General features: G+C 36.6%; 1 protein-coding gene across 7 annotated transcripts in view; it reads left to right on the plus strand.

The window, feature by feature from the left end:
- Positions 1 to 26,167, plus strand: part of DGKH (diacylglycerol kinase eta) — a 207,351-nt gene that overhangs the window by 153,218 nt on the left and 27,966 nt on the right. For 6 of the 7 annotated variants that reach the window (XR_010658504.1, XM_065901947.1, XM_065901946.1 and 3 more), the window contains 11 exons: positions 2,140 to 2,239; positions 3,505 to 3,775; positions 5,559 to 5,681; positions 9,605 to 9,730; positions 12,041 to 12,158; positions 13,148 to 13,258; positions 13,399 to 13,495; positions 19,413 to 19,520; positions 24,207 to 24,320; positions 24,784 to 24,918; positions 25,816 to 25,979. Coding sequence is in view for 6 of the 7 variants with exons in the window: in XM_065901947.1 (XP_065758019.1) it covers positions 2,140 to 2,239; positions 3,505 to 3,775; positions 5,559 to 5,681; positions 9,605 to 9,730; positions 12,041 to 12,158; positions 13,148 to 13,258; positions 13,399 to 13,495; positions 19,413 to 19,520; positions 24,207 to 24,320; positions 24,784 to 24,918; positions 25,816 to 25,979 (1,467 nt within the window). In the remaining variant the exon portion in view is untranslated. The remainder of the gene's footprint in view (positions 1 to 2,139; positions 2,240 to 3,504; positions 3,776 to 5,558; positions 5,682 to 9,604; positions 9,731 to 12,040; positions 12,159 to 13,147; positions 13,259 to 13,398; positions 13,496 to 19,412; positions 19,521 to 24,206; positions 24,321 to 24,783; positions 24,919 to 25,815; positions 25,980 to 26,167) is intronic. The other variant, XM_065901950.1, reaches the window with a different exon arrangement.

Consider the following 26,167-nt stretch of genomic DNA (forward strand, 5'->3'; position numbering starts at 1 on the left):
CTTTCCTCAGAGCACGTAGATAGCTAGGGATTTTAATATATTATGCATGGATACTTTGTACGTCACCTTTAATTTCTGATTGGAACATTAATATCAGAATAAAAATGAAATTTTTGGGTTCTGATAGTATGGTCCCTGCCTACCAATATGTGATCCTGTTTGGGCACCATTGCCATATTTTTCTTACCGTAGCGTTTGCATGCTTTATTGTCATTTATCTCTCATAAAAAATAAGTGAAAAACCGGTAAATGATGGTACTGCTACTGATAAGTATGGATCTCATAACTGAGATGATGGTGGGAACCATCAGGCATGCTAACTGTGGACTTTTGTTAGGTTCAACTGAATATTCATTGCACATGTTTGTTCAGCTTAAAGAGAGAGAGCAAAACACAGTGCTGGAAATGCTTCATTAAAATAATAGCTAACATTAATTAAATATGTAATTAGGAATTTAAAATACATTTAGCTCTGTTTGAAGGTCCATGTGCCACTTTTATTCTTTTGATTTTTGCACGTGTTTTCTGGACATCTTTATGTATTAAGGGATAATTGCATCAGTTGGAGAATGTGTTTTGTGTTACTATGGTAAGTACATCTTAAACCTGTTTTTCCCCAATTTTGCAAGTTCCTGGTTGGTGTGACTTTGAAATCATACTGCTTTTAAGTATATATTTTATTTCTATTTAAAAACTCTACCCATTTAGGTGTAACAAGAAGTGAATTCATTCCTCTGGGTTATAATAAATATCCTCATCTTCTGGAATATGGAGCTTAATGAACCATAAGATTCCTCCTGCTAAGTGGCTAGTGTTCTCCTAACACAGAATCCTAAGTCCACAGAAGAAATTTCATAGTAGCCTGTCTGAATGTTTCAAGAAATTCCATAAAAGTATTATACATAAAACAAAGAAGACCGAACGACATGAAACACATGAATGAATCTCTAATAAACTAAAGTCTCTGTAGAAATTTGTTTAAAAGGGTGATAAAAAAGGTTGAAGGTTAGGAAGGTATTACCTTTTGTCCAAGTGACATCTAGAAATTGTTGCCAAAAGACAAAACAAAAATTGTTTGCAGTAATTCATTTATTTCTTAGATGATAAATGTGAAGGTTTGGAGTGTGTGTGTGTGTGTGTGTGTGTGTGCGCGCCCCCTATATCTATTGAATAGCTTGATTTTATAGTTATCTAAGTATCTGAAAACTTTATGTAACTCACATACCAGAGAAAATTGTCAGTATAATAGAAAAAATAATTGATGGACTCTTCTTTTTCTTAAAATTCCTCAACTTTTATCAATGTTAAAGAGAAATACTATTTTTCAGATAGTCTGATTTTGTTTTCAAAACCACTTTATAAGCTCTTGCTTCAGAAAGCTGGTCATACCATTCTGTTGGTTGTAGTTTTTAATCCAACACCATTTCTAGACTTTTGACAAATTTTGTTTTTATTTCAGATGATTTTTTTTCTTTTTAGTCTATTTCATTGCAAAGAAACCAAATGTAATTAAAAGAAACAAACAAATAAACCGTGTATTGCTGACACTAACAAGACCTAAATTCAATTAGTCTGCATGGTATTGCATTAGTTATCTTAAGGGAGGCGGGGAGATTGGATTTACAGAGAATATGTCAGCTTAAGTGGCAGGTTGGTTTCCAGCATAATGTACAACCTCTTTTCAGGAAAGATAAACTTCCCAGATACACATATAATGAATAGAAGAGCAACAGGGACACCACCAGTGACAAATTTTTTTGTTTGTTTGTTTAACACTGCAAATTCTATTATAAGAATACGTAAGACGCAGAAGATAATGTCTTATTTTTTAAATACGATCTAAAACTACTCTTCTCAAGAATTTAAAGCTTTTAAATATTTGAGAAAGACTTGATACAACCTTAAAACGATTTATTTCAATTATGTAGAGCAAGGCTTATTCATATATCCCTTTATCACTTTGACTGTCTTGAACTGATCTAGGGCCCACCACACAGCAGATATGAGTTTGGGTTTATAAAGCAATGATCCTGATATTTTAACAGTTTACTCAATTGTGCTTATTTTAAAATATGTTTGTAAATCAAAGCAAAGCAGCTTTCTGGGTTTCCTGAATTGCACAATTTCTTTTGCTCAAAGGATACTTTGTGAGACTGTAAAGGACTTCGTTGCCAAAGTAGAGAAGGCACATGAAAAAACGCTGGAAAAAGCTGTTGCAGCCGATGCCGTGGCCAATAAAGTAAGCGGGACACGCTCAGGGTGGGAAGATCTTTTACAATGTGAGCATCAAACTGTGTTTTACAGCTAAATTCATTAAGTGGCTTTCCTGCCAAGGCGTCTCAAGGCAAGAGAAAATTGTTTTTGTATCAGATATGAGGATTTCAAACATATGCTATTTTTTTCCTTTTTTTGGAGTATAATTGCTTTATAATGTTGTGTTAGTTTCTGCTTTACAATGAAGTGAATCAGTTAGAGGTTTTCAAATATCCCTCTTGGCCCTCCCTCCCATTGGTATGTACGAAAACTGCATTGCTGAAGACCAGCAATCCAAATTTGATAACTCACCTCCTTTTCCCCACTGGTTGACATTTTGAAGGAGAAATGCACAGTAGTTGGGTCACAGGGGGGAAATTGCTAGGCCGCTGGTGCTCCAGTGGGGAGAGGAATGGCTTTCCATTTCCAGGCAAACCTTGACCACCCAAGTTCCCTGCCGGATTCCCCAGATGTTACAGTCCTTGGCATCTTCCAGGTTTCTGTCTCTTGCTTTGCCTTTTTTCCCCTTTGTGAGCTGTCTTAGGCTAAAATAAGAACAGTTTACAAAACCCTGAAAGCCACTGTCTTTGCTTTCATTTGCTAACAACAGGGCATTCTTACAGACAGTTTGACTCTCTGGGGCTTTGCAAAGGCATGATCTCCCCTAGCTGCGGATAGTGGTTGGATTGAGTGGAAGGGAAAGAAAATGGAAATAATACATGTGAAGTTTTCAGCCTCTTTCTCTTATTTTTCTACTCTGTGGAGAGCTTCAGAAAACAGAAACCTTGTGTCATCACACATTTTTCTCCTGACTATTTCCGCTGTGACTTTGTCTTGACCTGTGATCAAAAAAAGGCAGAGAGGACTGGAAATTTGTGTGGAGATAAAAGGTATATTAGGCAGCAGCATCAGTAGCTTTGGGCTTCCCAGGTGGAGCTAGTGATAAAGAACTTGGCAGTGCAGGAGTCAGGAGATGTGGGTTCAGTCCCTGAGTTGGGAAGATCCCTTGGGAGAAGGAAATGACAACCCACTCCAGTATTCTTGCCTGGAAAATCCCATGGACAGAGGAGCCTGGTGGGCTACAGTCCCTGGGGTCACAAAGAGTTGGACATGACTTAGGGACTAAACAGCAAAATTAATGATAAACATCAATGTAGGCATCTTTCCTCTAAAAAATTGAAAACCATTCATTTAAACTATCACTTTCCATCCCCACTAAATGAACATTCATCACTGTTTTTGTTTTCTTAGTGTTCCATCCTAAATGAGAAGCTTGAACAACTGCTCCAGGCTTTGCACACAGAGCCCCAGACAGGCCCAGCTCTCCCGGGCATCAGCCCTCTCCTGGTAGAAGATGCTGTGGAATCTTCCAGCGAAGAATCCTTGTGTGAGAGCAAGGAGCATCTCTTGGATCACACTACAAAACCCTCTTCCCAGAAAGCTGTCAAACCAAGGGAAATAATGCTGCGGGCAAACAGTTTAAAGAAAGCAGTGAGGCAAGTCATTGAGGAGGCCGGAAAAGGTACACGTTAACAAAAGCAGCTTCTGAAGTTAGCAGCATTTTTTTTTTTTTTTATCTTTTATGCCTGTTTATTTATTTATTTATTTATTTTTTAATTTTTATTTTTCAGTGGGTTTTGTCATACATTGATATGAATCAGCCATAGAGTTACACGAATTCCCCATCCCGGTCTCCCATCCCACCTCCCTCTCCACCCGATTCCTCTGGATCTTCCCAGCCCAACAGGCCCGAGCACTTGACTCATGCCTCCCACCTGGGCTGGTGGTCTGTTTCACCACAGATAATATACATGCTGTTCTTTCGAAACATCCCACCCTCCCCTTCTCCCACAGAGTTCAAAAGTCTGTTCTGTACTTCTGCGTCTCTTCTTCTGCCCTGCATATAGGGCCATCGTTACCATCTTTCTAAATTCCGTATATATGTGTTAGTATGCTGTAATGTTCTTTATCTTTCTGGCTCACCTCACTCTGTATAATGGGCTCCAGTTTCATCCATCTCATTAGAACTGATTCAAATGTATTCTTTTTAATGGCTGAGTAATATTCCATGGTATATATGTACCACAGCTTCCTTATCCATTTGTCTGCTGATGGGCATCTAGGCTGCTTCCATGTCCTGGCTATTATAAACAGTGCTGCGATGAACACTGGGGTGCACGTGTCTCTTTCAGATCTGGTTTCCTCGGTGTGTATGCCCAGAAGTGGTATTGCTGGGTCATATGGCAGTTCTATTTCCAGTTTTTAAAGAAATCTCCACACTGTTTTCCATAATGGCTGTACTAGTTTGCATTCCCACCAACAGTGTAAGAGGGTTCCCTTTTCTCCACACCCTCTCCAGCATTTATTGCTTGTAGACTTTTGGATAGCAGCCAGAAGTTAGCAGCATTTTTATTGCAAGCACAAGAGAGTTTTCATACTGGTCAGACTGTGTGTGCTCGGTCGTGTCTGACTTTACAGCCCCAGGCTGTAGCCCACCAGGCTCCTCTGCTCATGGAATTTTCCAGGCAAGAATATTGGAGTGGGGTGCCATTTCCTACTCCATGGGATCTTGCCTCCCACCCCCCGCCAGGGATTGAACCCTCAACTCTTGAGTCTCCTGCATTGGCAGGCGGATTTTTTTACCACTAGCGCCAAATGGGAAGCCCACTGGTCAGACTAGACACATGTTAAAAGAATTTCAGAGATAAAGTACACTGAAAATGTTAAAACAAAATTACAAGTTACTTTTAAATCATATTTCTGAAATTAAATTTTTTAACTGGAATCTGTTAAATTCTTAAAAGAAAATCAAGCCTATAAGCTACTTTGAAAATATTTTCTTAACATTTATCTGTTAAATGTTTATGTTGCTTTTTTAAGAGTTTTTTTAAAAGTTCCACCTGTTTTAGTTTTTCTGTATTCCTGTAATATGTGTACTTCTCTTAGAATTTGAGGTAGTCGACTAAAACTTAAATTTAAATAATATTCAGAAACTCTTTACGAATTGTAACTTGTAGTTAGACTTGTCTTTCATCCTCAAAGTTCTTAGATTAAATTTTTCTAGAAGAGAAAAATTTAGCAGAAGGCTAAAAATATAATTTTGAGATTTTAAAATATTTCCGTTTATAGTCTCTAGTATTAATACTTAACAGACATCACATGACCCCAGAGTTCACTGCCAATCAGTGCTTATTTGTGAATGGGAAATTTCTTTGAGTCTATATTTCAATTTTCCAAGCATATGTTAATATTTACAGATCTTAATTTTGCTCATTCAAACATATTTCTCTCCTTGCTACTTAAAGTGATGGATGACCAGCCAGTTCACTCCTCTGAACTAGTTAATCAGTCATTCGATTATGATAGCACAGAAACAGATGATTCCAAAGATGAATTAAAAGAAGATGATACGAAAGAGTCATTAACTGGTAAGAAAACTGTGATAAAATTATTTTGGGATTAGATAAAATGTAACTCTGCTTTCTGTTTTTGAACAGCTTATTAGTATGAAATAAACTATTTGCATTTTTATTTTTAACAAGGTTTTTCAGAAATTGAAGCTTAGATATTCATGAATGCTGAAATAATGAAGGTAACATTTTAGACTATTGTCAGGTACTCTCGCATCCCTTTTCATCATTTAATCTGGAAATCATCGTAATAAACTAAGAATTTGGGGACCAAACATGGCTAAATATCTTAATTTTCCTCTAGGAAGAGTAACTACCAAAACTGAAGATTTTAACTTGTTTTAGCCTTCAAATTTCTTTGAGAATAATATGGAAGCTGCAGGCCTCATAAGCATAAAAAATGGCATTTAAATAATTCATTGGTTCCTTGAGTTCTATTGATCAGCCTAGATGGTTGATAATCCTTATTGCTAAATTAAGTTTTTAAATCATAGGACATCTAGTTATAACCCTATCTCTACTGAAATTATTTTTGCCAGGGAATTAATATAGTTGCTTGAAGACTAATAACTATTTCTCTACTTTTCCAGTTTTAACTGAAGATGAATTTATACTTTTAATTTTTCATGTTGAATAAGGGAAGAGGTATTAATTTACTAGAATATAAAACAAGCAGAATTATTAATGAAGGTGAGAGGATAATATGAAAATAACATAGTATGAATGAAAATCAATACTATTATATCACAACCATTTGCAATCATTAAATTTTTGCTTTTACTTTCATTACATATAAACTTGGGTAGCTTACTTAAGTTCTGGGTGTCCTCATTTGTAAAATGGGGATAATAATATACCTACTTTTTTGTGATGTTTAAATAACACCCTTTATGTGCCTTGAACAGCTCTGGATACATTGTGCTAAAAAGAAATGTTTGCCTTCAGTGTCACTATTATGATTATTGCTACTGCTTCTGCTGGTGTTGCTACTCACTACATTAACTTTGAAAGACTAGTTCTTAATTGTATTTAAAACTCCTAGAAACTTTGAAATTGCAGCATGTTATAGACCTCATGTGTCTGACATATAACCAGTTCTTTCATATTTTACAACATTTTTTTGGACCTTATTTTAGAACTTGTTAGACCTTTTCCAGCACATAACCCAGTTATATTAATTTGACCTTTGACTTTTTCTACCTTAAATAGCCCCATTGCAAAATATAATGCGTGCAGGCATATTTTACACCCTTGACCAATGGTCATTGAGCCTTGGGTTACTCACTGTCACTACAACCCACTCTCATTGTTGTTGTTCAGTCTCTTAAGTCATGCCTGACTCTTTGCAGCCCCATAAACTGCAGCACGCCAGGCTTGCCTATCCTTCACTATCTCCCAGAGTTTGCTCAAACTCATATTCATTGATTTGGTGAGGCCTTCCAACCAGCTCACCTTCTGTTGCCCCTTCTCCTCTTGCCTTCATTCTTTCCCAGCATTAGGGTCTTTTCCAGTAAGTCAACTCTTTGCATCAAGTGGCCAAAGTATTGGAGTTTCAGCTTCAACATCATTCCTTCCAGTGAATATTCAGGGGTGATTTCCTTTAGGAGGACTGGTTTGATCTCCTTGGAGTCCAAGGGACTCTCAAGAGTCTTCTCCAGCACCACAATTTAAAAACATCAATTCTTTGGCAGTCAGCCTTCTTTACAGTCCAACTCTCACATCCCTGCATGACTACTGGAAAAACCATAGCTTTGACCATACAGTCCTTTGTTGGCAAGTGATGCCTCGACTTTTTAATACACTGTCTAGGTTTGTCATAGCTTTTCTTCTAAGAAGCTAGCATCTTTTAATTTTAATTTTTAATTAATTTTAATTTTAATTTTAATCACTGCAGTCACCATCTGCAGTGATTTTGGAGCATGCTTTCATGATCAGCTCTAACTGTTAGAAAGTTTTTGTTCTGTCAATGTATTGAGCTCTATATTTTCTTCCTTAAATTTCCATGATTATGTTATTATTAAAAAAACTTTTTGTATGATCACATAAACAGAAACAACTACTGACATCTGCGTAGTGCTTTATGGTTCAGTTTTACACATATCATTTCATGATATTGCAGATGGCTCTTCCATGGGATAGCCCTTACTGCAAACAGCTTTCAGGGCATCATATCCTCTTCCCACACATTGTATGTTCTTTTTCCAGATTCTGTCTAGTAAATTATCTTACCGATCTAATGTGATCATTTTAAACCTTTTGTTTTTCTCATTAATGGTCAATATGATGCCCCGTTTTGAGCAGCATCTTCCAGATATTTCTGTAATGTAATAGCACACCAGGCCTCATACACTCCTCATTCTGGACATAGTGAATGGCTCTTTGGAGGACTGGATTTTCAGCACTCATTGGTTTTGGTTTTGCAACCACCTACCATCCCATCTTACTATACTGTCATGAATTTGATGCTTCCATTGTAGTCTGCAAAGAAAACCAAAAAAATAGAGATAGAATAATGTAGATATTGTTATTGAAATAAGCATAGATTATGCAAGTCTTTATGGTGCAGCATTTGTTCTTAGTTTTTGCCTAGTATTCCAGTTTATTGGGCATCAGTATTGGAGGACTGTTTTCTGAGTTAAATCATTAACTTTATGAAGCACATTCATTTTATTATTATTGAATAATTTAATTATTTGTATGTCTGAGATGTGCAAAATACACATTAATATGATCAATGATATGTTACGTTTAAGAAGAGCCATGAAACATTAATTTAGTTACGTGTAGTGAAACATCAATCTTGGTCACTAGAATGCTCTCTGGTTTTTTATCAGAGATGAATATCAAAAGGTTGTTTTTATAAGAAATTAGTTCCAGGGCTCCCATCTGTCCAAAAAAAAAAAAGAGAGAGTTCTGTTCTGTTCCTTTTCCTGAGTGCAACTGGACAGTTTTTGAACAGAGATGAGAGTGTAAGATTAATATAGTTAGTTTATAATTAGTCTTAGCAAAGTAAAGATAATAAGGTTTTAGAGTATTTTTAAATTGAGTTTGAGGATTACTGTTTCTTTTAAACACCTGCCAACTGCTGCTAAATTAGTTGAAGATACTGTTTGATCTCCATTAAATTACACCAGTTTAGGTAGAATTAAATCTCTTTTTATTGTTTACTTTGAGAATAATTCTATTTTGGAATAATTTTTTAAATGAACTTTTATAAGGATATGATAGAACTGTTTTCTTTGAGTAAATGGTTAATTGAGACATAAAAGTATATTGATTTCATTTGAAAAAATAATATTTTTTCTCTAGGAATTGCATTAATTACATTTGATTATTTACTCAACATTTTTGAGAAAAGGATTGCATTGGTAATATGCACTACAATATATATGTTCCATCTTCAAAGATTGTCAGGTGTCAAAATTTCCTCTCTTTAAATACGGATTGCTCGCTTTCAAATTAGGATTATCATTGACCTTTAATTATGGTGAAAAGTGAAAGTGTTAGTCGCTCAGTCATGTCCGACTCTTTGTGACCCCATGGACTATATGGCCCACCAGGCTCCTCTGTCCATGGGATTCTCTAGGCAAGAATGCTCGAGTGGGTTGCCATGTCCTCCCCCAGGGAATCTTCCCGACCCAGGGGTCCAGCCCTGGACTCCTGCGTTATAGGCAGATAGTTTACCATCTGACCCTATAGATCATCATCTATTTAAAATGAGAGATCAGTACAGCTACATGTGACACATTCCTTCCACATGGTAAATCCCAAGAAAATGAATAGAAAATGGTACAAGAATAGGTAAGCCACAAGGTAATATTTTCAGTTCTACTGATTAAACATGTATGAAATTATTTTGTGTCATCAAGAGTATAGAGACTTGCTCGTTTTCTAAAATAACTTTATGAGCATCTTTTTTAACCTGGACTTTTTGCCCACAGGTAAAGGTGCACCTCGGTCCCCAGATGGCCGGTCTGCTCGTTCCCAAACCGATTCCGGCCCTGGTGCCCCTGTGGCAGCCAGCAAGGAGAACCTCCCTGTGCTCAATACCAGAATAATTTGCCCAGGTAGTATTGACTCCGAAACATGCTGTATTTTTCAGTGTTTCTGTGAAAGTGTATAAGTGCTCATCTTCATGAACCGTATAGAGATGTTCTCATAAAGTATTCCTTTAAGAGAGTGTTCTTAGTAGTTTTAGTGATCAAAGTCCAGATCCTTAGACTGTGGTGTGTATTAGAATTGCCTGGAAACTCTTAGAAAGCATATTCCTGGCCCCTGACCTGGGAAATTTTGATTGAGTAGCTCTAGAGTGGAACCCAGGAATCTGCATTTAAGTCCTAAGGTAAATTTGAACTTATGTTTAACGAATTTTTAAGTGTCCCTACAGCCTTCCTCTTAGTTTTAAGCCACAAGTATCTGTAGTTATTTTTAGACTAATAATATTGCATCATTTTGGAGTATCTGAAGCATCTGTTTCAGCCCTGATAAGGGCTTGGGATTTAGGATAGTATTAGTGGAAACTGAAGGATGTGTATGGAAGTGGAGGGAGGTAAATGTAAATGTCTCAGAGATCTCCTTAAATACCATTTGTTTGCCTTAGTGAAAACTTTCCAAAATTCATTCCAGAGTAGTTTGGAACCCAGATTACACCCTAAAATTCAGTCTCTTCTACAAATGATTTTTAAAGGTGTATCACAATTCAAAAGTAATATTTGGAGACTTTATTGTTGTTTATAATAGTCAAAAAGTGGAAACAACCCAAATATTCATCAGTTGATGAATGGAGAAGCAAAATATGGTGTGACCATACAATGGAATATTAGTCATTAAAAAGGATGGAACCACTGATGTATAACATAATTACCCTTGAAAACATTATGCCAAGTGAAAGAAGCTTGACACAAAAAAACACATATTATATGATTCTATTTACATGAAATGTCCAGAAGAGTCCAATCTATAGAGAAAGAGAACTTTCGTGGTTTAGTGGTTTGCAGGATCTGAGACCTGGGGTCCCTGGAAGGAATGGAAAATAACTGCAAACCCATATGGGGTTTCTTTCAGTGGTAATAAAAAGTTCTGAATCAGGTAGTAATGACCATTGAACAACTTTGTGTATATAAAACTTAATTATATACTTTAAAGGGGTGAATTTTGTGGTATGTGAATTATATCTTAATGAAAATATTAAAATATAAATGATAAATCCAGGGCACATTTGGTTCCAGAAAGGAATCTATGTCTAGAGGTCATATCTCTTCTTCAAACCTGGACCTTTCTGGATGGAAGAAGCTATACATATGGCTAACGTTAAAACATTTTAGAAAATACTATGCTTTTCTTTGGAGCATCTGAAATATGACTCTTCACCTTTTCAAGCTGTTTTTCTCTCAACAGCATGGTTGTTTTGTTCATTTATTTACTTATTTAGACATAAAGGGAACTGGAATAGCCATTGTATATTCGACACTATGAGACTAAATGACAGAATAAAGTTAATCTTGATTATTTGATAATCAGGTAAACTTTGTAACTAAAATAATGAACATTTTTAAGAGGAGCACTTTGTTGAAGACAGGAACGTTAGCTAAAGAAAGGACTTTGTTTCCTAATTTCCTAGTGTTTGTCAATTACAAGACATATTTTTCTTCACTGTTCTTTCCTTTTTGTCTGTCTGTTTCCTGGGGTCCTTATTCCTAGTGTTTCTAGCCTTAACATTTGGTTTGCTAAATCATAAAACTCATTAGCTTTGAATACTATAACTAGTTAGTGGAAAGGTAACTAGTTGAAATAAATTTGAAGTTTTGCATGTTTAAAGGTAAGATGCTTCATTTTTATGTTCAATACTGTATTCTTCTAAAATCCATAAATACCTGGGTTTAATATTTTACTACTTATTCTTGACACCAGCACTGAGCTTTCACCCTTGTATGTCAGCATTTTTACTTGAGTATTATTGTCTATGCTTCGAGAGTATGAAAATGATAACTCTATGACATTCTGGATAATTCGGCCTTTACTGTAAATTCCTTACAGACTTCCTACCTTCTTTGCTAATGAAAAGGAAGCAATGGTTACTTGTTGAAATTACAGAATCATCAATGGTAAATGAGAAACTGTCACAAAGAGACTCCTATTTAGGTCCTTACCTGTTTCACTTTTTATGACAACAGATCATAAAAAGAAGCATCGGAAACCTTATATTTACCAATGTCATAATTCTTAGTTTTGATTAATGAGAACAAACACTGAAAAGCATGGAGACATTTTGCTTCACGCTTTGGGAGCAAGATGTTTCTGATGAAAACTAAAAACAATGGATTGGCTCTTTCTGTTTTTCTCTTAACGTGTGATCCTGTATTTTTCTTTCTGGCCAGGTTTAAGAGCAGGACTAGCTGCCTCAATTGCTGGAAGTTCTATTATCAACAAAATGTTGCTAGCAAATATTGACCCTTTTGGTGCAACACCATTTATTGACCCAGATCCAGATTCAGTGTAAGAATATACTTTTGCATATATTTTGTTTTGACTTTCCTTGTTTCTGTTTTATATGAATGGTAACATTTTAAGTACATTACAATAAAAATAGTTCCACATCCAAAAAAAGAATCATCAGAAAATTTCAAAAGTTGATGATGATGAATACATTAACATATGTGAAATACAGTGGTTTTCATGATCTAAGGTAGGTCCCTTCCAGTCTCTGATACCAACCCAGTGGCAAAGTGAGTCACAGCCCTATACGCTTTTCCCTGGAATGTTTTATTCATCAGTGCCTTCATAACCGTAATTTTGTTATTCCTTTCTCCTCATTTTTTTCTCAGCCTTGCCAATTCTGTCATCTTTCCACATTCAACATCCAGGTTTACTTATTTCAGGGAGTTTCTGGCTCACACTGATCCCTTCCCTTCTTAAAATTCCTTTAAAACATCAGTTGTTCAATATGTAGTGATACTTTGTTTTACTTATATATTTAATTTTGCTTTTTTATGTCTCATTTCTCTAATGACACTCCTGAAGGACTGTACCACACTCCTTTGTACTTTTTTAAAGCGCCTTGAAGAAGGGACTAATCTAGTTGTTTTCTGCTTAATAAATACTCAATAAAAATACAAATGTGAAGGAGACTTTTTGACCAAAAAAAGAGTATTAGCATCTGACTGTGAGGCCCTCTCATTTGTGTGTGTAGTGAGGGGCCTGTGTAGGAAGTAGAAGAACTAAGGTTTTGTTACAATTAGTAGAAAAAGCATTACCACTACTGTCTTCACTTTCCCCTGCCCACAATCCCTTTGGGTCACTTGTTCTGAAATTTATGACATGCTGGGGCATGCACATGGCACATAAATAGGAAATGATTCCTGCTAAACCTTCCTCTCTTCTATAAGAAATATAAGCTTAAATAGTGTCAAGTGTTATTTTGTGTGCAAATTGTAATTGTTGTTATGAACCTGAAATTGACTCCCACGTACTTTTCCTTATTGTAGAGATGGCTATTCAGAAAAATGTGTCATGAACAATTACTTTGGGATTGGATTAGATGCAAAAATTTCATTAGAATTTAATAATAAGAGAGAGGAGCACCCTGAAAAATGCAGGTAATTTGGATAATAGTGATAATGTAATTACACAAAGGCAATTTTACTTTAATTTCATTTATTACCTCTTTGGCTCACTCTGCGTTTAAAGGGTAAATAAATAATGGTTACAGAAATTCTCTGCCAACGTTTATTTTCAGGAGCCGAACTAAAAACTTGATGTGGTATGGAGTCCTTGGAACTCGGGAATTATTACAAAGATCATACAAGAATTTGGAACAGAGGGTTCAACTTGAAGTAAGTTCATCTTGATAGTAAAGATATTTCAGATTATCTTGTAAGATTTATTTGTGGAGCTGATTTGGCCTTAACTGTTCTCTTGAATGGGCTCCCCTGGTAGCTTAGATGGTAAAGAATCTGCCTGTACTGCAGGAGATTCCAGTTTGAACCTTGGGTCGGGAAGATCCCTTGGAGAAGGACATGGCTACCCACTCCAGTGTTCTTGCCTAGAGAATTCCGTGAACAGACCAAGGGGTCGCAGGGAGTCGGACATGACTAAGTGACATACTTAGGACGTTTAGGGCACACTGTATTCTCTTGAATTCTCTTAAACACTGGAGAGAAAAAAAATAAATGTGGTTTTCTACTTTATGCCAAAGGAGGTATTAGACACTGGATATGAGTGACACACCTAATTACCATTATCATTAGATCCCGAAATTTAGATGTTTCTATGAAATTGAGGTTCCCCGTGAAAAGGTCAGACCTTGGAAGTGTGTACATATACAGGATAGCATTTTTAAAATTTATCTATTTTTAATTGGAGGATAATTGCTTTATATTGTTGTGTTGGTTTCTGCCATACATCACCATTAATCAGCCATAGGGTATACATATGCCTCCTCCCTCTGGAACCTTCCTCCCAGGATAGCATTTTTATCAGATTTTTTTTTTCATTTAAGTTTCCAAATTTTGACTTGATTCTATAATGCCTGAAGTTTCATAAACCCCTGAAAATACCATTCACAGTAAATAGAAGTTTTTAAGTTAAATGTATACTTTGTTCCAATTAATTCTAACAAGTTAATAAAATCAAAAGAGATTCTGAGCAATTACATTTTCTAGTATTTTTTTTTTTTTTTACTAATTTAAATAGGATGATAAGGACAGCAAAAGTTCTTTAATCTGATAACAGAAAAAAGAGGATAGAGGACATGGCTCTGAGAAGTCTGCTGTGTATTTGTATGGTTTTTGCAAACCCATGGACTATAGCCCGTCAGGCTCCTCTGTCCATGGGATTCTCCAGGCAAGAATACTGGACTGGGTTGCCATCTCCTCCTCCAGGGGATCTCCCCGACCCAGGGATCCAGCATTGAAGGCAGATTCTTTACCCACTAAGCCACCAGGGAAGCCCCGAGAAGTGTACTCATTTCTTACAGTATTATTTTCTTTCACCTTTGGTCCAGAGCTCACTGTTTATGATGAAAGGCTTGTCTTTCCCATCTTGTATCTTTTTATAACCAGATATTTTAAGTTGAGGTATAGACTGCATACAGTGAAAGGGAAATTGTTTCCTCCAACTCTTTGTGACCCCATGGACTGTAGCCCGCCACACTCCTCAGTCCATGAGATTCTCAAGGTAAGAATACTAGACTGGCTTGCTATTTTCTTCTCCAAGAGATCTTCCCGACCCAGAGATCAAACCCCAAGTCTCCTGCATTGCTGTCTGAGCCACCAGGACAAATCTTAAGTCGACGGCTCAATGAATTAAACAGAATGTCTTTTATTTTAGTTATTATCTTAATAGTGGAATGTGGACTAGAGAGGTGTCTGGCTCAGTCATTATCAACCAAATTTCCTAGCAAAAATAAGCCTATCCTACCTGCCACTATAGAGCACAGCTGTGTGATCCACTGTTTTGATTTATCATTGCTTATGAAATTAAGATATATGTTACTGGCTGAAAAGGTACAAAATCAAGAAGGCTTATACTCTGTAAATGCTATTGTTGGCCGCCCCATCCATTGCTCAACTTGGGTTCTTGCCTATGGATTGCTTACGTAATCATTTTCCTTATTCGTGTCCCCTAGTCAGCTACACTCTGCTTAAGGACGGGTAAAAAGTTGTGTTCATCTTTGTTAGCCCCATAAGCTTGCACAGGTCCTGGCCCTGACTCAAGAGGGAAACAGACAGGCAAATGATCATTTACATAATTTATTAAGCATTGTGTGGTCAAGACCCATAACTGGCTATCTTTAGGATTTGGGGAACTATCCAGAAGGAGAATGGCTTGATTGCTTTATTTCTAGGAGAGCCTTCAGCTCTTCAGAAGTTCTGTTTCTTTCCTTTTTGATTGATGGTCCAAATTCTGAACAATATCCTACGCAGCTGCTTTGTAATCTCCATTAAGCAGAGGTTCTTAACACTCTTTGACCTGTGAACCCTTTTGGCATGCTAGTAAAAACTATGGACCCCTTCTTGGAATATTGTTTTAAAGCACTCTTTAAATATATATAGACACAAAATAAAATAATATTGAAATAAATTAACAAAATATTTTTAAAACGTTGTAGAGTAATATATGTGTTTCTTTATTGCTACATCAAATGACAAAAATCTAATGGTATATATAATGGTAAGTGTGGCCTTCCCCACACTTCCCCACCGTGGTGGCTCAGATAATAAAGAATCTGCCTGCAATGTAGAAGACCCAGGTTCAATCCTTGGGTCAGGAAAGTCCCCTGGAAAAGGGAATGGCAACCCACTCCAGTATTCTTGCCTGGAGAATTCCATGAACAGATGAACCTGGTGGGCTACAGTCCATGGGGTCTCAAAGAGTCAGACACAACTAAGTGACTAACACTTTCACACTTTTGCCATTACTTTTGAAGTAATGATGAACATAAATGATATTAAAAGCTATCTGAAACATCTGTAATATAATACAAAATATCTGTTTCTATTGTGATGAAGTCACAAGTACTGTATTGCCTTTGTGTGGCTTATTGTCTATGTTTATAATTGAGTGCGTTGCTAGATTTCAGAGGTTACTGACTATGAGAGATATGGTTTTTACCATTCCACTTAACTGACCGTGAATCTATCTGTGGACCTTTGGTTTCTGAACCTCAGGTTCAGAACTTGATATAATTCTGACTTGATACAGAAGTTTATATTCAATGATTAAAACAAAAGTAAATTTGGGAAAACAAGATAGGTGAAAGCATCTTGTTAATAGGCACAAAAGGTAAAGTAGAAAAATTAGAGGATACTTTGCAAGAGTTAAAAATAAACAAAACACCTCCTACTCCTGAAGACCATGGAAGGTCCATTGTTTAAAAATTAATTTCCTTGATGTTGGATCACTTGAGATAAAGGTGGAGAAGAGAGACGCAGGGCTTAGGAAATTTTTCTCAGAAAGATCACTTTTCACCAAGTGCCAGTCACTGGCCAAAAAAGCCTCAACTTTTTGCTCAGGAGTCTGCCTTCCCCTGTTGTGTTATATAGAAGTCATGTGTTGACTCTGAGTTTGTGCAAAGCAAAGACCTTGGCCTTAGCTTTTCCAACTGCAAAATGGACAAAATAATGCTTATGTGTAGAATTATAATTCATTGATATGAGAAATCACAGTTTAAACTGTAAAGAATTATGCAAATATAAACTCTCTTTCTCAAGCCATGTACCCTGTGAATCTGATAGGTACTGAAGATTTAGAACTTTTGAATAACATTTATAATCCTCTCTACAATCATGGGAATGCCAGAAATGTAGAATAATGTTGTAATAGCAAATTTTGCAATTTTTAGAGCAGAAATACCTTTGACCTATGAATGAAAAATTCATTAAAATTAAAACTTGTTTCTTAAAGATGACTTTTTTGTCCAGGTATACCTAATTTACATGCATCAAGCAACTTGTTCTAGATTTTAAGTGAAGTAATGATCAAATACTGTTTTGAGTCCTTTAAATACTAAGATACATGAAGGAGAAAAACAATGTTCACTTGTAATCCTTAATAAAATATAACGAAGATTTGTTTAATTCACATTTTTTGTAATTTCACATATTTCCATATTCTCATAACAGTTGTTTCCGTAATTTGTTAAAATTGGCTTTTAGTAATTTCTATCTTTGTTTAGTTCATTCAGTAATAATGATTATAGCTACATCTTAAGTTATGTTATATAATAATTGAGGGCTTCCCTGGTGGCTCAGTAATAAAGTATCCGCCTGCCAATGCAGAAGATGCAGGTTCAGTCCCTGGGTTGGGAAGATCCCCTGGAGCAGGAAATGGCAACCCACTCTAGTATTCTTGCCTGGGAAATCCCATGGACAGAGGAACCTGGCAGGCTACAGTCCATGGGGTCAGAAAAGAGTCAGACACGCCTTGGTGACTAAACAGCAACAAAAATAATAATTGAAGCTTCCTGAATGCTTTCTACATACTGTGTTTTATACTTAAACTTTATGAGATAGTTATTATCATTCTTTATAAGGCAAGTATTATTATTTGTTTCAGAAATAAACTTATTAAAATTTATTTCATTTTAAATCAGTTACCTAACTAAGATTAAGCATTTGGTACCTGGAGAAGCCAAAACTTCAACTCCAGTTTTTTCCCCCATAAAACATTAATTTGTAATTAAAACTGAAGAAAGACATTTACTGACTCCCTACTATGTGTTTTAGATGTTTTCTTGTCCCATACCTTGTTGGCCAGACTATGGACTAAGTATTATTAGCCCATTTTCCAGATGAGCAAAATGAATCTCTGAAAGTCTAAGGCATTTGACCAAATAAGTGACAGAATTCAAAACAGGCCCACTGTCTTCCCATATTTCCTAATGAAAGGAGCTGAAAAGCAAACACTAATCAGAAAAAAAGTGTAACTGCAGTTTTAAAGCATTTTGCAGCATCATGAACAAGTGGAAATATAAGATTAGAGAAAATTATACAAAAACTATAACACTCTCTAACTTACTCCTGAATCTGAAAGAAATAGTTGAGTCAGGTGACCTCTATATTGCTCATACTTTCCCTGAGACTATATGAAATGGACATTAAGCTCTTAACTCTGGGTGTTTTCCTAACGCATGTATGTTAAATTCAGCAAAGTATATTGGAGCTTTTGACATTTTCATCTTATTTCATATTATGCTTGCAAATAGTGTATTCGTTGATAAAATCTTTAAAGACTGCTCTGAATTTTTTTAGTATTCCTTTTATATTTATGAAGATATCATTTTTCCATTTCCTTTGTGACTCACATGACTTTTTTCTAAAGCACACAAAAATATTAGTTCAGTTGAGTTCAGAAAAGGTTTATTGTTCAACTAAATACTTTATGATCATTCATTTATCAAATACTCACTGTACCTGCTATGTGCCAGGAACCACCCTAGGTACCTAGTACAGTGTGAACCTTTGACTATGTTGTCATTTAAAAGAAAAGAAAGGTTAAAAACACCTTGTGGAGGTTAGTATTAGGAAGTATTCGCAGTTATTTAAAATTTTTGAAAAGTGGGTTCAAACCAGATTCTCATTTGTTCTAAAGGTTGGAGATCATTTTCATTGGGCATTAAAATGGAATTTTTATAAAATTATGTTAATTATTTTTAAATTTGAGAATTAGTGAAAATACAGCATATTTTAAGTATGACATCTGCAGACTCCTCGCTTTTAAAACAAAGGCTAAAACCTTCTCTTCAGCAAGAACTTACTCATGTGTGACTCAGTGGTAAAGAATCCGCCTGCCAGTACGGGAGATGTGGTTTCGATCCCTGGGTCAGAAAGAGCCCCTCGAGAAGGAAATGGCAACCCACTCCAGCCTGGAGAATCCCATGGACAGAGGAGCCTGGTGGGATAAAGTCCATAGGGTCACAAAGAGTCGGACGCAACTGAGCAACTAAGCATAGCACAGCATATTTTATATATATCACTTTTTTAACCCACTTATCCATCAGTGAACACTGAGGTGGTTTATAAAACATGTTTTTTCAATTTGTTTTTCTGTAACAACTTCTGCTACAGTTATTTACTCTGTTAAATGCTTTAAATTAAAAAATAAGATAAAGATAATGTGTAGGAATGTATTTACAGGAAAGCTAATGTCACCACCACTTTCGTCCATTGTCCTTTGTCTTTGGTCTTGTACTGTCTTCCAAGCTTGTGGTTTTGCTCTTTTGATCTGACCTCTCAGCTTTTGACCTTACAGTGCGACGGGCAGTATATTCCTCTCCCCAGTCTACAAGGAATAGCGGTGCTGAACATCCCCAGCTATGCCGGAGGCACTAACTTTTGGGGTGGAACTAAAGAAGATGATGTAAGTATTCCCTTGCTCTGTCTAGAAGTTGCCCACATTCCTTGGCATGAGGTCCCTCCCTCTGTCTCCATAGCTGATGGAGGCGGTTGAGTCCTTGTCATGTTGCATCACTCTGATCTCTTCTGCCTCCTGCTTCCACTTACAGTGACCTCTGTGATTACACTGGGCCCACCCCAGTCATCCAGGATAATCTCCCCATCTCAAGGTGCCTAATTTAATCACATTTGCAAAGGCTCTTTTGCCATGTAAGGTGACATTCACAGGTTCCAGGAATGAAGACACGGGCATTTGGGAAGTCAGGGAGGGGAATATTATTCTGCCTACCAAAATACTTTACTGTACCTTTACTTTTCAAAATTTGTATTTTATTACTGTTTTAATTTTTAGAAATGTCAAAGGGCTCACTTGGCCATTAAGGTATATGGCTATTTGTGTTTTTACTAAAAAAGAAAAAACACAACCTAAGAAGTGCAATTGTTCTAGAGATGAGAGATGAGACACTTATTAACGCATATATAACAATAAAAATGGGAAGTTTACCATGATCTTTGAAGAGTCACATACACTGAATGATAGGCCATTTGACTTGAGGCTTATGATTGGCTCTCACTAAACCAGTTTCTCAGAGCTCTTAAATGTGCAGGCAGGGATTAAGGTGTAAAATAAATTGGAAAATATTTGTAAGTTTCATAATGTGAATATATTCCAATCCTATTGGAGTATAGAAATTTAAATTAGCAACCAGTTATTTGTCAGCCCATCATCACTGTAAATATTTCAAGGAGAAGAAATCAGTGAGATTGAGATAAATAAAGCTAATGTTTTTTGATCTCCTGCCAGGTAGGCAGACATTGTTCTGATAGTTTCACATTCATAACTTAATAACTCACCTTTAAAAAAACACATGTATTTATTTAAATACATTTATTTAAAATGTATTTATGTTTTATTTGGAGGATAATTGCTTTACAGAATTTTATTGTTTTCTGTCAAACAGCAGTATGAATCAGCCATAGGTGTACATAAGTCCCGTCCCTCTTGAACCCCCTCCCAATCACTCCTCTAGGTTGATACCGAGCCCCTGTTTGAGTTCCTTGAGCCATACAGCAAATTCCCGCTGGCTGTCTAGTTTACATATGGTAATGTAAGTTTCCATGTTACTCTCTTCATACATTCACCCTTTCTTTCCATCTCCCCATGTCCACAAGTCTCTTCTCTGCGTCTGTTTATCCATTGCTGCCTTGCAAATAAATTCATCAGTATCATCTTTCTAGATTTTATACATATGCATTAGTAAATATTTATCTTTCTCTTTCCGACTTAGTTCACTCTGTATAATAGGCTGTAGGTTCATCTGCCTCATTAGAACTGACTCAAATGTGTTCTGTTTTATGGCCGAGTATTATTCCATTGTGTGTATGTAAAACAACTTCCTTATCCATTTATCTGTCGATAAACATCGACAGAACATCTGCTTCCATGTTCTAGCTATTGTAAATAGTGCTGCAATGAACATTGGGATATATGTGTTTTTTTCAGTTTTGGTTTCCTTGGGTATATGTCTTTGGTATATGCCTGGAAGTGGGATTTCTGGGTCATATGGTGGTTTTTATTCCTAGTCTTTTAAGGAATCTCCATTCTGTCTTCCATAGTGGCTGTACCAATTTACACTCCTACCAACAGTGCAAGAGGGTTCCCTTGTCTCTGCACCACCTCTAACATTTATTGTGTGTAGACTTTTTGATGATGGCCATTCTGACTGGTGTGAGCTGATATCTTGTCATTTTGATTTGCATTTCTCTAATAATGAGCGATGTTGAGCATCTTTTCATGTGTTTGTTAGCCATGTGTATGTCTTCTTTGGTGAAATGTCTGTTTAAATTTTTTTCTCACTTTTTGATTAGGTTGTTTATTTTTCTGGCATTGAGTTGTATGAGCTGTTTGTATATTTTAGAAATTAATCCTTTGTCAGTTGTTTCATTTGCTATTATTTTCTCCCATTCTAAGGTTTGTCTTTCCACCTTGTTTATAGTTTCCTTTGCTGTGCAGAAGCTTTTAAGTTTAAATAGTTCCCACTTGTTTACTTTTGTTTTTATTTCCAATACTCTAGGAGACGGGTCATAGAGGATCTTGCTTTGATTTATGTCATCAAGTGTTCTGCCTATGTTTTCCTCTAAGAGTTTTATAGTTTCTGGTCTTACATTTAGGTCTTTAATCCACTTTATCTTTGTGTATGGTGTTAGGAAGTGTTCTAATTTCATTCTTTTACATGTAGCTGTCCAGTTTTCCCAGCACTACTTATTGAAGAGCCAATCTTTGCCCCATTGTATATTCTTGCCTCCTTTGTCAAAAATAAGGTACCCATAGGTGTGTGGGCTTATTTCTGGGCTTTCTATCTTGTTCCATTGGTCTATATTTCTGTTTTTGTGCCAGTACCATACTGTCTTGATGACTGTAGCTTTGTAGTATAATCTGAAGTCAGGAAGCTTGATTCCTCCAGCTCCATTCTTCTTTCTCAAGACTGCTTTGGCTATTTGGAGTCTTTTCTGTTTCCATATGAATTGTGAAATTGTTTGTTCTAGTTCTGTGAAAAATGCCATTGGTAATTTGATAGGGATCACATTGAATCTGTAGATTGCATTTGGTAGTATAGTCGTTGTCACAATATTGGCCTTCCTACCTAGGAACGTGGAACATCTCTGCAACTCTTTATGTCATCTTTGATTTCTTTCATCAGTGTTTCACAATTTTATGTATACAGTTCTTTTGTCTCCTTAGGTAGGTTTATTCCTAGACATTTTATTCTTTTTGTTGCAGTGGTGAATGGGATTGATTCTTCAATTTTTCTTTCTGATTTTTCATTGTTAGGATATAGGAATGCAAGTGATTTCTGTGTATTGATTTGTATCCTGCGACTTTGCTAAATTTACAGATTAGCTCTAGTAATTTTCTGATAATATCTTCAGGGTTTTCTATGTATAGTATCATGTCATCTGCAAACAGTGAGAGCTTTACTTCTTCTTTTACAATCTGGATTCCTTTTATTTCTTTTTCTTCTCTGATTGCTATAGCTAGGATTTCCAAAACTATGTTGAATAATAGTAGTGAGAATGGACGCCCTTGTCTTATTCCTGATCTTAGGGGAAATACTTTCAGTTTTTCACCGTTGAGAATAATGTTTGCTGTGGGCTTATCATATATGGCTTTACTATGTTGAGGTAGGTTCCTTCTGTGCCCATTTTTTGAAGATTTTTAATCATAAATGGGTGCTGAATTTTGTCAAAGGCTTTTCCTGCATCTATTGAGATTATCATATGAATACCCACAATTTTTATCTAATTTTTATCAATGAAGAAACTGATATAAAGTTTACACAGTTCATAAGTGGAGGAGACAGAGTTTAAAACCAGGCAGTCTGATAACAAAAAGTTCCCAAATTTGTGTCCTGAGATTTTCAGTAAAAGTTTTAATTATGATACTACTTTACATTGAATATTTTTTCAGAGGCCTAATTATGTATGATACAATAAAAACAGGGAGTAAAAGGAACAAAATAATAGAGCTGAAATTTAAAGTTTTTAAGTTCATTTTGTGAAAATACATTTAACATCAAAGCAAAGTAAACCCACGTGTTTTCATCTTCTGAGATTTCTTTTCATGTTCTTAAATGCCCTAAAAAGTTGTAGTAAGATGTATAATAAAGCACATACAGATACTGCTTGTAACACCTTGAAAAATTTCCCTTAGAACATATCAAGTGAACTTGATTGCAATTTCCATGTTCATTATGTTTAATTTGACAAAATATGCATCACTTTTTGAAATTTTGAAGTTTCCTAAAATTACATGCATCATTTTATTTAATACCTGAGTTATGTATGAACAGATACTTAATACATCTTATACCAAGACGGGGCTTTCCAGGTGGTGCAGTGGTGGACATTAGCTTTAATTTTCTGAAATCTGCATCACATTCTGAAATTTTAAAGTTTCCTGAAGTTACATGCATCATTTAAATGAGATACCTGAGTTATGTATGAACAGATATTTAGTACATCTCATGCCAAGATGGGGCTTTCCAGGTGGTGCAGTGGTAAAGAATCCTCTGGGCAATGCAGGAGAAACAAGACGCAGGTTCCATCCCTGGGTCGGGAAGATTCCCTAAGTAGGAAATGACAGTGCACTCCAGTATTCTTGCCTGGAAAATTCCATGGACAGAGGAACCTGACGGGTTACAGTCCATGGGGTTGGAAAGAGTCAGATGCAACTGAGCACAGCGTGCACGCGCGCGCGCACACACACACACACACACACACACACACACACAGAGGCACACACACACACCAAGATGAATTATTTGGAAATATATTAGTTCACTCTTGTCAAGGTTGCTTTATAAGAGGGGCATGAGTATTACCTCCATGGGTTTTCAAACCTTTATTATATTTATTTATTTATTTATTTTATTTATTTTTATTTTTTTTTAATTATATTTATTTTAAGCTCTCTTCAGTGATTAATTTTGCCCTTGAAGTATCATTTACTGATAATATTTGCTTACTTTTCTGTTTCCTATTTTTATATATTTTTAAAAATATGTATGTTGCAGGATTTACATTGCTTGGTGTGCCATTTCATTTAAACCTTAACTGTATTAGTGAAAGTGTAATGTGGTTTTTCTTTCAGATATTTGCTGCACCATCATTTGATGACAAGATCCTAGAAGTCGTTGCAATATTTGACAGCGTGCAAATGGCCGTTTCAAGGGTCATTAAACTGCAGCACCATCGTATCGCGCAGGTCGGTTTCCCTACTGAAACCTGACTTCACTACTTGTGTGCATGTGCGTGCTAAGGCGATTCAGCTGTGTCTGACTCTGTGCAACACTATGGACTGTAGCCCGCCAGCCTCCTTTCTCCATAGAATTCTCCAGGCCCAAATACTCGAGTGGGCTACCATGCCCTTCTCCAGGGGATCTTCCCGACCCAGGGATCAGACCCGTGTCTCATACATCTCCTCCATTGGCAGACGGGTTCTTTACCACTAATGCCAGCTGAGAAGCCCTCACCGCTTGGGCTGTGATGAATATACACTGTATATTCATCTATAAAATAACAGGCTTTCTTGTTATTCCAATTGTTACTGTGTCATCCTATGTGGAAAAGCGTAACATCCCATTCTACAGAATGGAGTAAGAGTCAAATTTGAATACAAGATTGAGTGTCAGATGAGTTGTACTGTCAAATAACTCGTTTTATTTCAGTGCCGTACAGTAAAAATCACCATATTTGGTGACGAGGGGGTCCCAGTGCAGGTGGACGGAGAAGCATGGGTTCAGCCTCCGGGGATTATCAAGATCGTGCACAAGAACAGAGCTCAGATGCTCACCAGGGACAGGGTACGTAACCGAAAATAAGTCCTTCTCGAGTCTGTTCAGCCTGTAAAAAGTAAATAGTCATGAAAAACACAAACCCAGGGAAGAGATTTAAATTGTCTTTTAGGTCTGACATTTAGATCATTCTGGTTCAAAAGTATGAAAAAAATATTTATTTAGTTCTTAAAATAATTTCTTCTTTTGGGTTTAGAGAAAAATTGAGCCGAAACTGTAGAGAATCCTGTTTCTGTTCCCACATACGTCCTCGCCTCCCTAACAAGCACATGAATTTCCCTATTATATTTCCCTATTCTGTTCTCCTTAATATCTTGCTTTAGTGTGGTACATTTATTACAGCTGATGAACCACTGTTGATCCATTATTATTCACTGAGGTAACTGTTTGTGTTCTACATTCTATAGGTTTTGACAAATATATAATCATTTGTGTCCACCGTTACAGATTCATGCCCAATAGTTTTACTGCCCCAAATATTCCTGTCCTCCACCTCACATCCCTCCCTCCCTTATCCCAACCCCTGGCTCCCCCATCCTCTTCTGTCTTTACAGTTATGCCTTTTCCAGAATATGTATTCTTAATTAAGGTCACACCCGTAACAAGTAAGACCACAACATCCATCCTGTTTGTTTTATATACAATAGTAGATATTGAAGCATAAGTTCAAGCTTTTTAAAGACTTTCTGACATAATGATCATCAGTTACATTACTTTTTATTTGTTGTAATATATGAGAAAACTTTAAAATATCTTCTCCGTCCTTGTGATACATTTCATGAAGTGTTAAGATTAGGGAAAAAGTAACAGTGGTTTTAAAGCCATTCGTGTACTATCTAAGTACACATTTATTTGTGTGTGTGTAGCTCTAAGCGCACAGTTCATTGCCGTATTGATTTTAAATAGGCCTTTGAGAGCACCCTGAAGTCTTGGGAAGATAAGCAGAAGTGTGATTCCTGTAAGCCAGTTCATCGAACGAACTTCTTCATCCAGCAGGCGGCGGACCTGGCCACGGAGGAGGTGTCTCAGATGCAGCTGTGCTCCCAGGCGGCCGAGGAGCTCATCACCAGGTACCCGAGCGCTTCTGCTCTCCGTAGTTTTAACCCGTCTCTGCGGGGGTTCCAGGCCTCCGGAAGGAACGCCGCTGTTCTCCATTTGCTGCCGCCCTTGTGCGTCAGTCATCCCTGTTTCCCCTCCTCGGTCCCCTCCGACACCGCGTGCACACCCTGTGTTCCCCACAGGCCGGGTCTCAGGCTTC

This window comes from Muntiacus reevesi, chromosome 11, assembly GCF_963930625.1.
Source record: "Muntiacus reevesi chromosome 11, mMunRee1.1, whole genome shotgun sequence".
Lineage (NCBI taxonomy): Eukaryota > Metazoa > Chordata > Mammalia > Artiodactyla > Cervidae > Muntiacus > Muntiacus reevesi.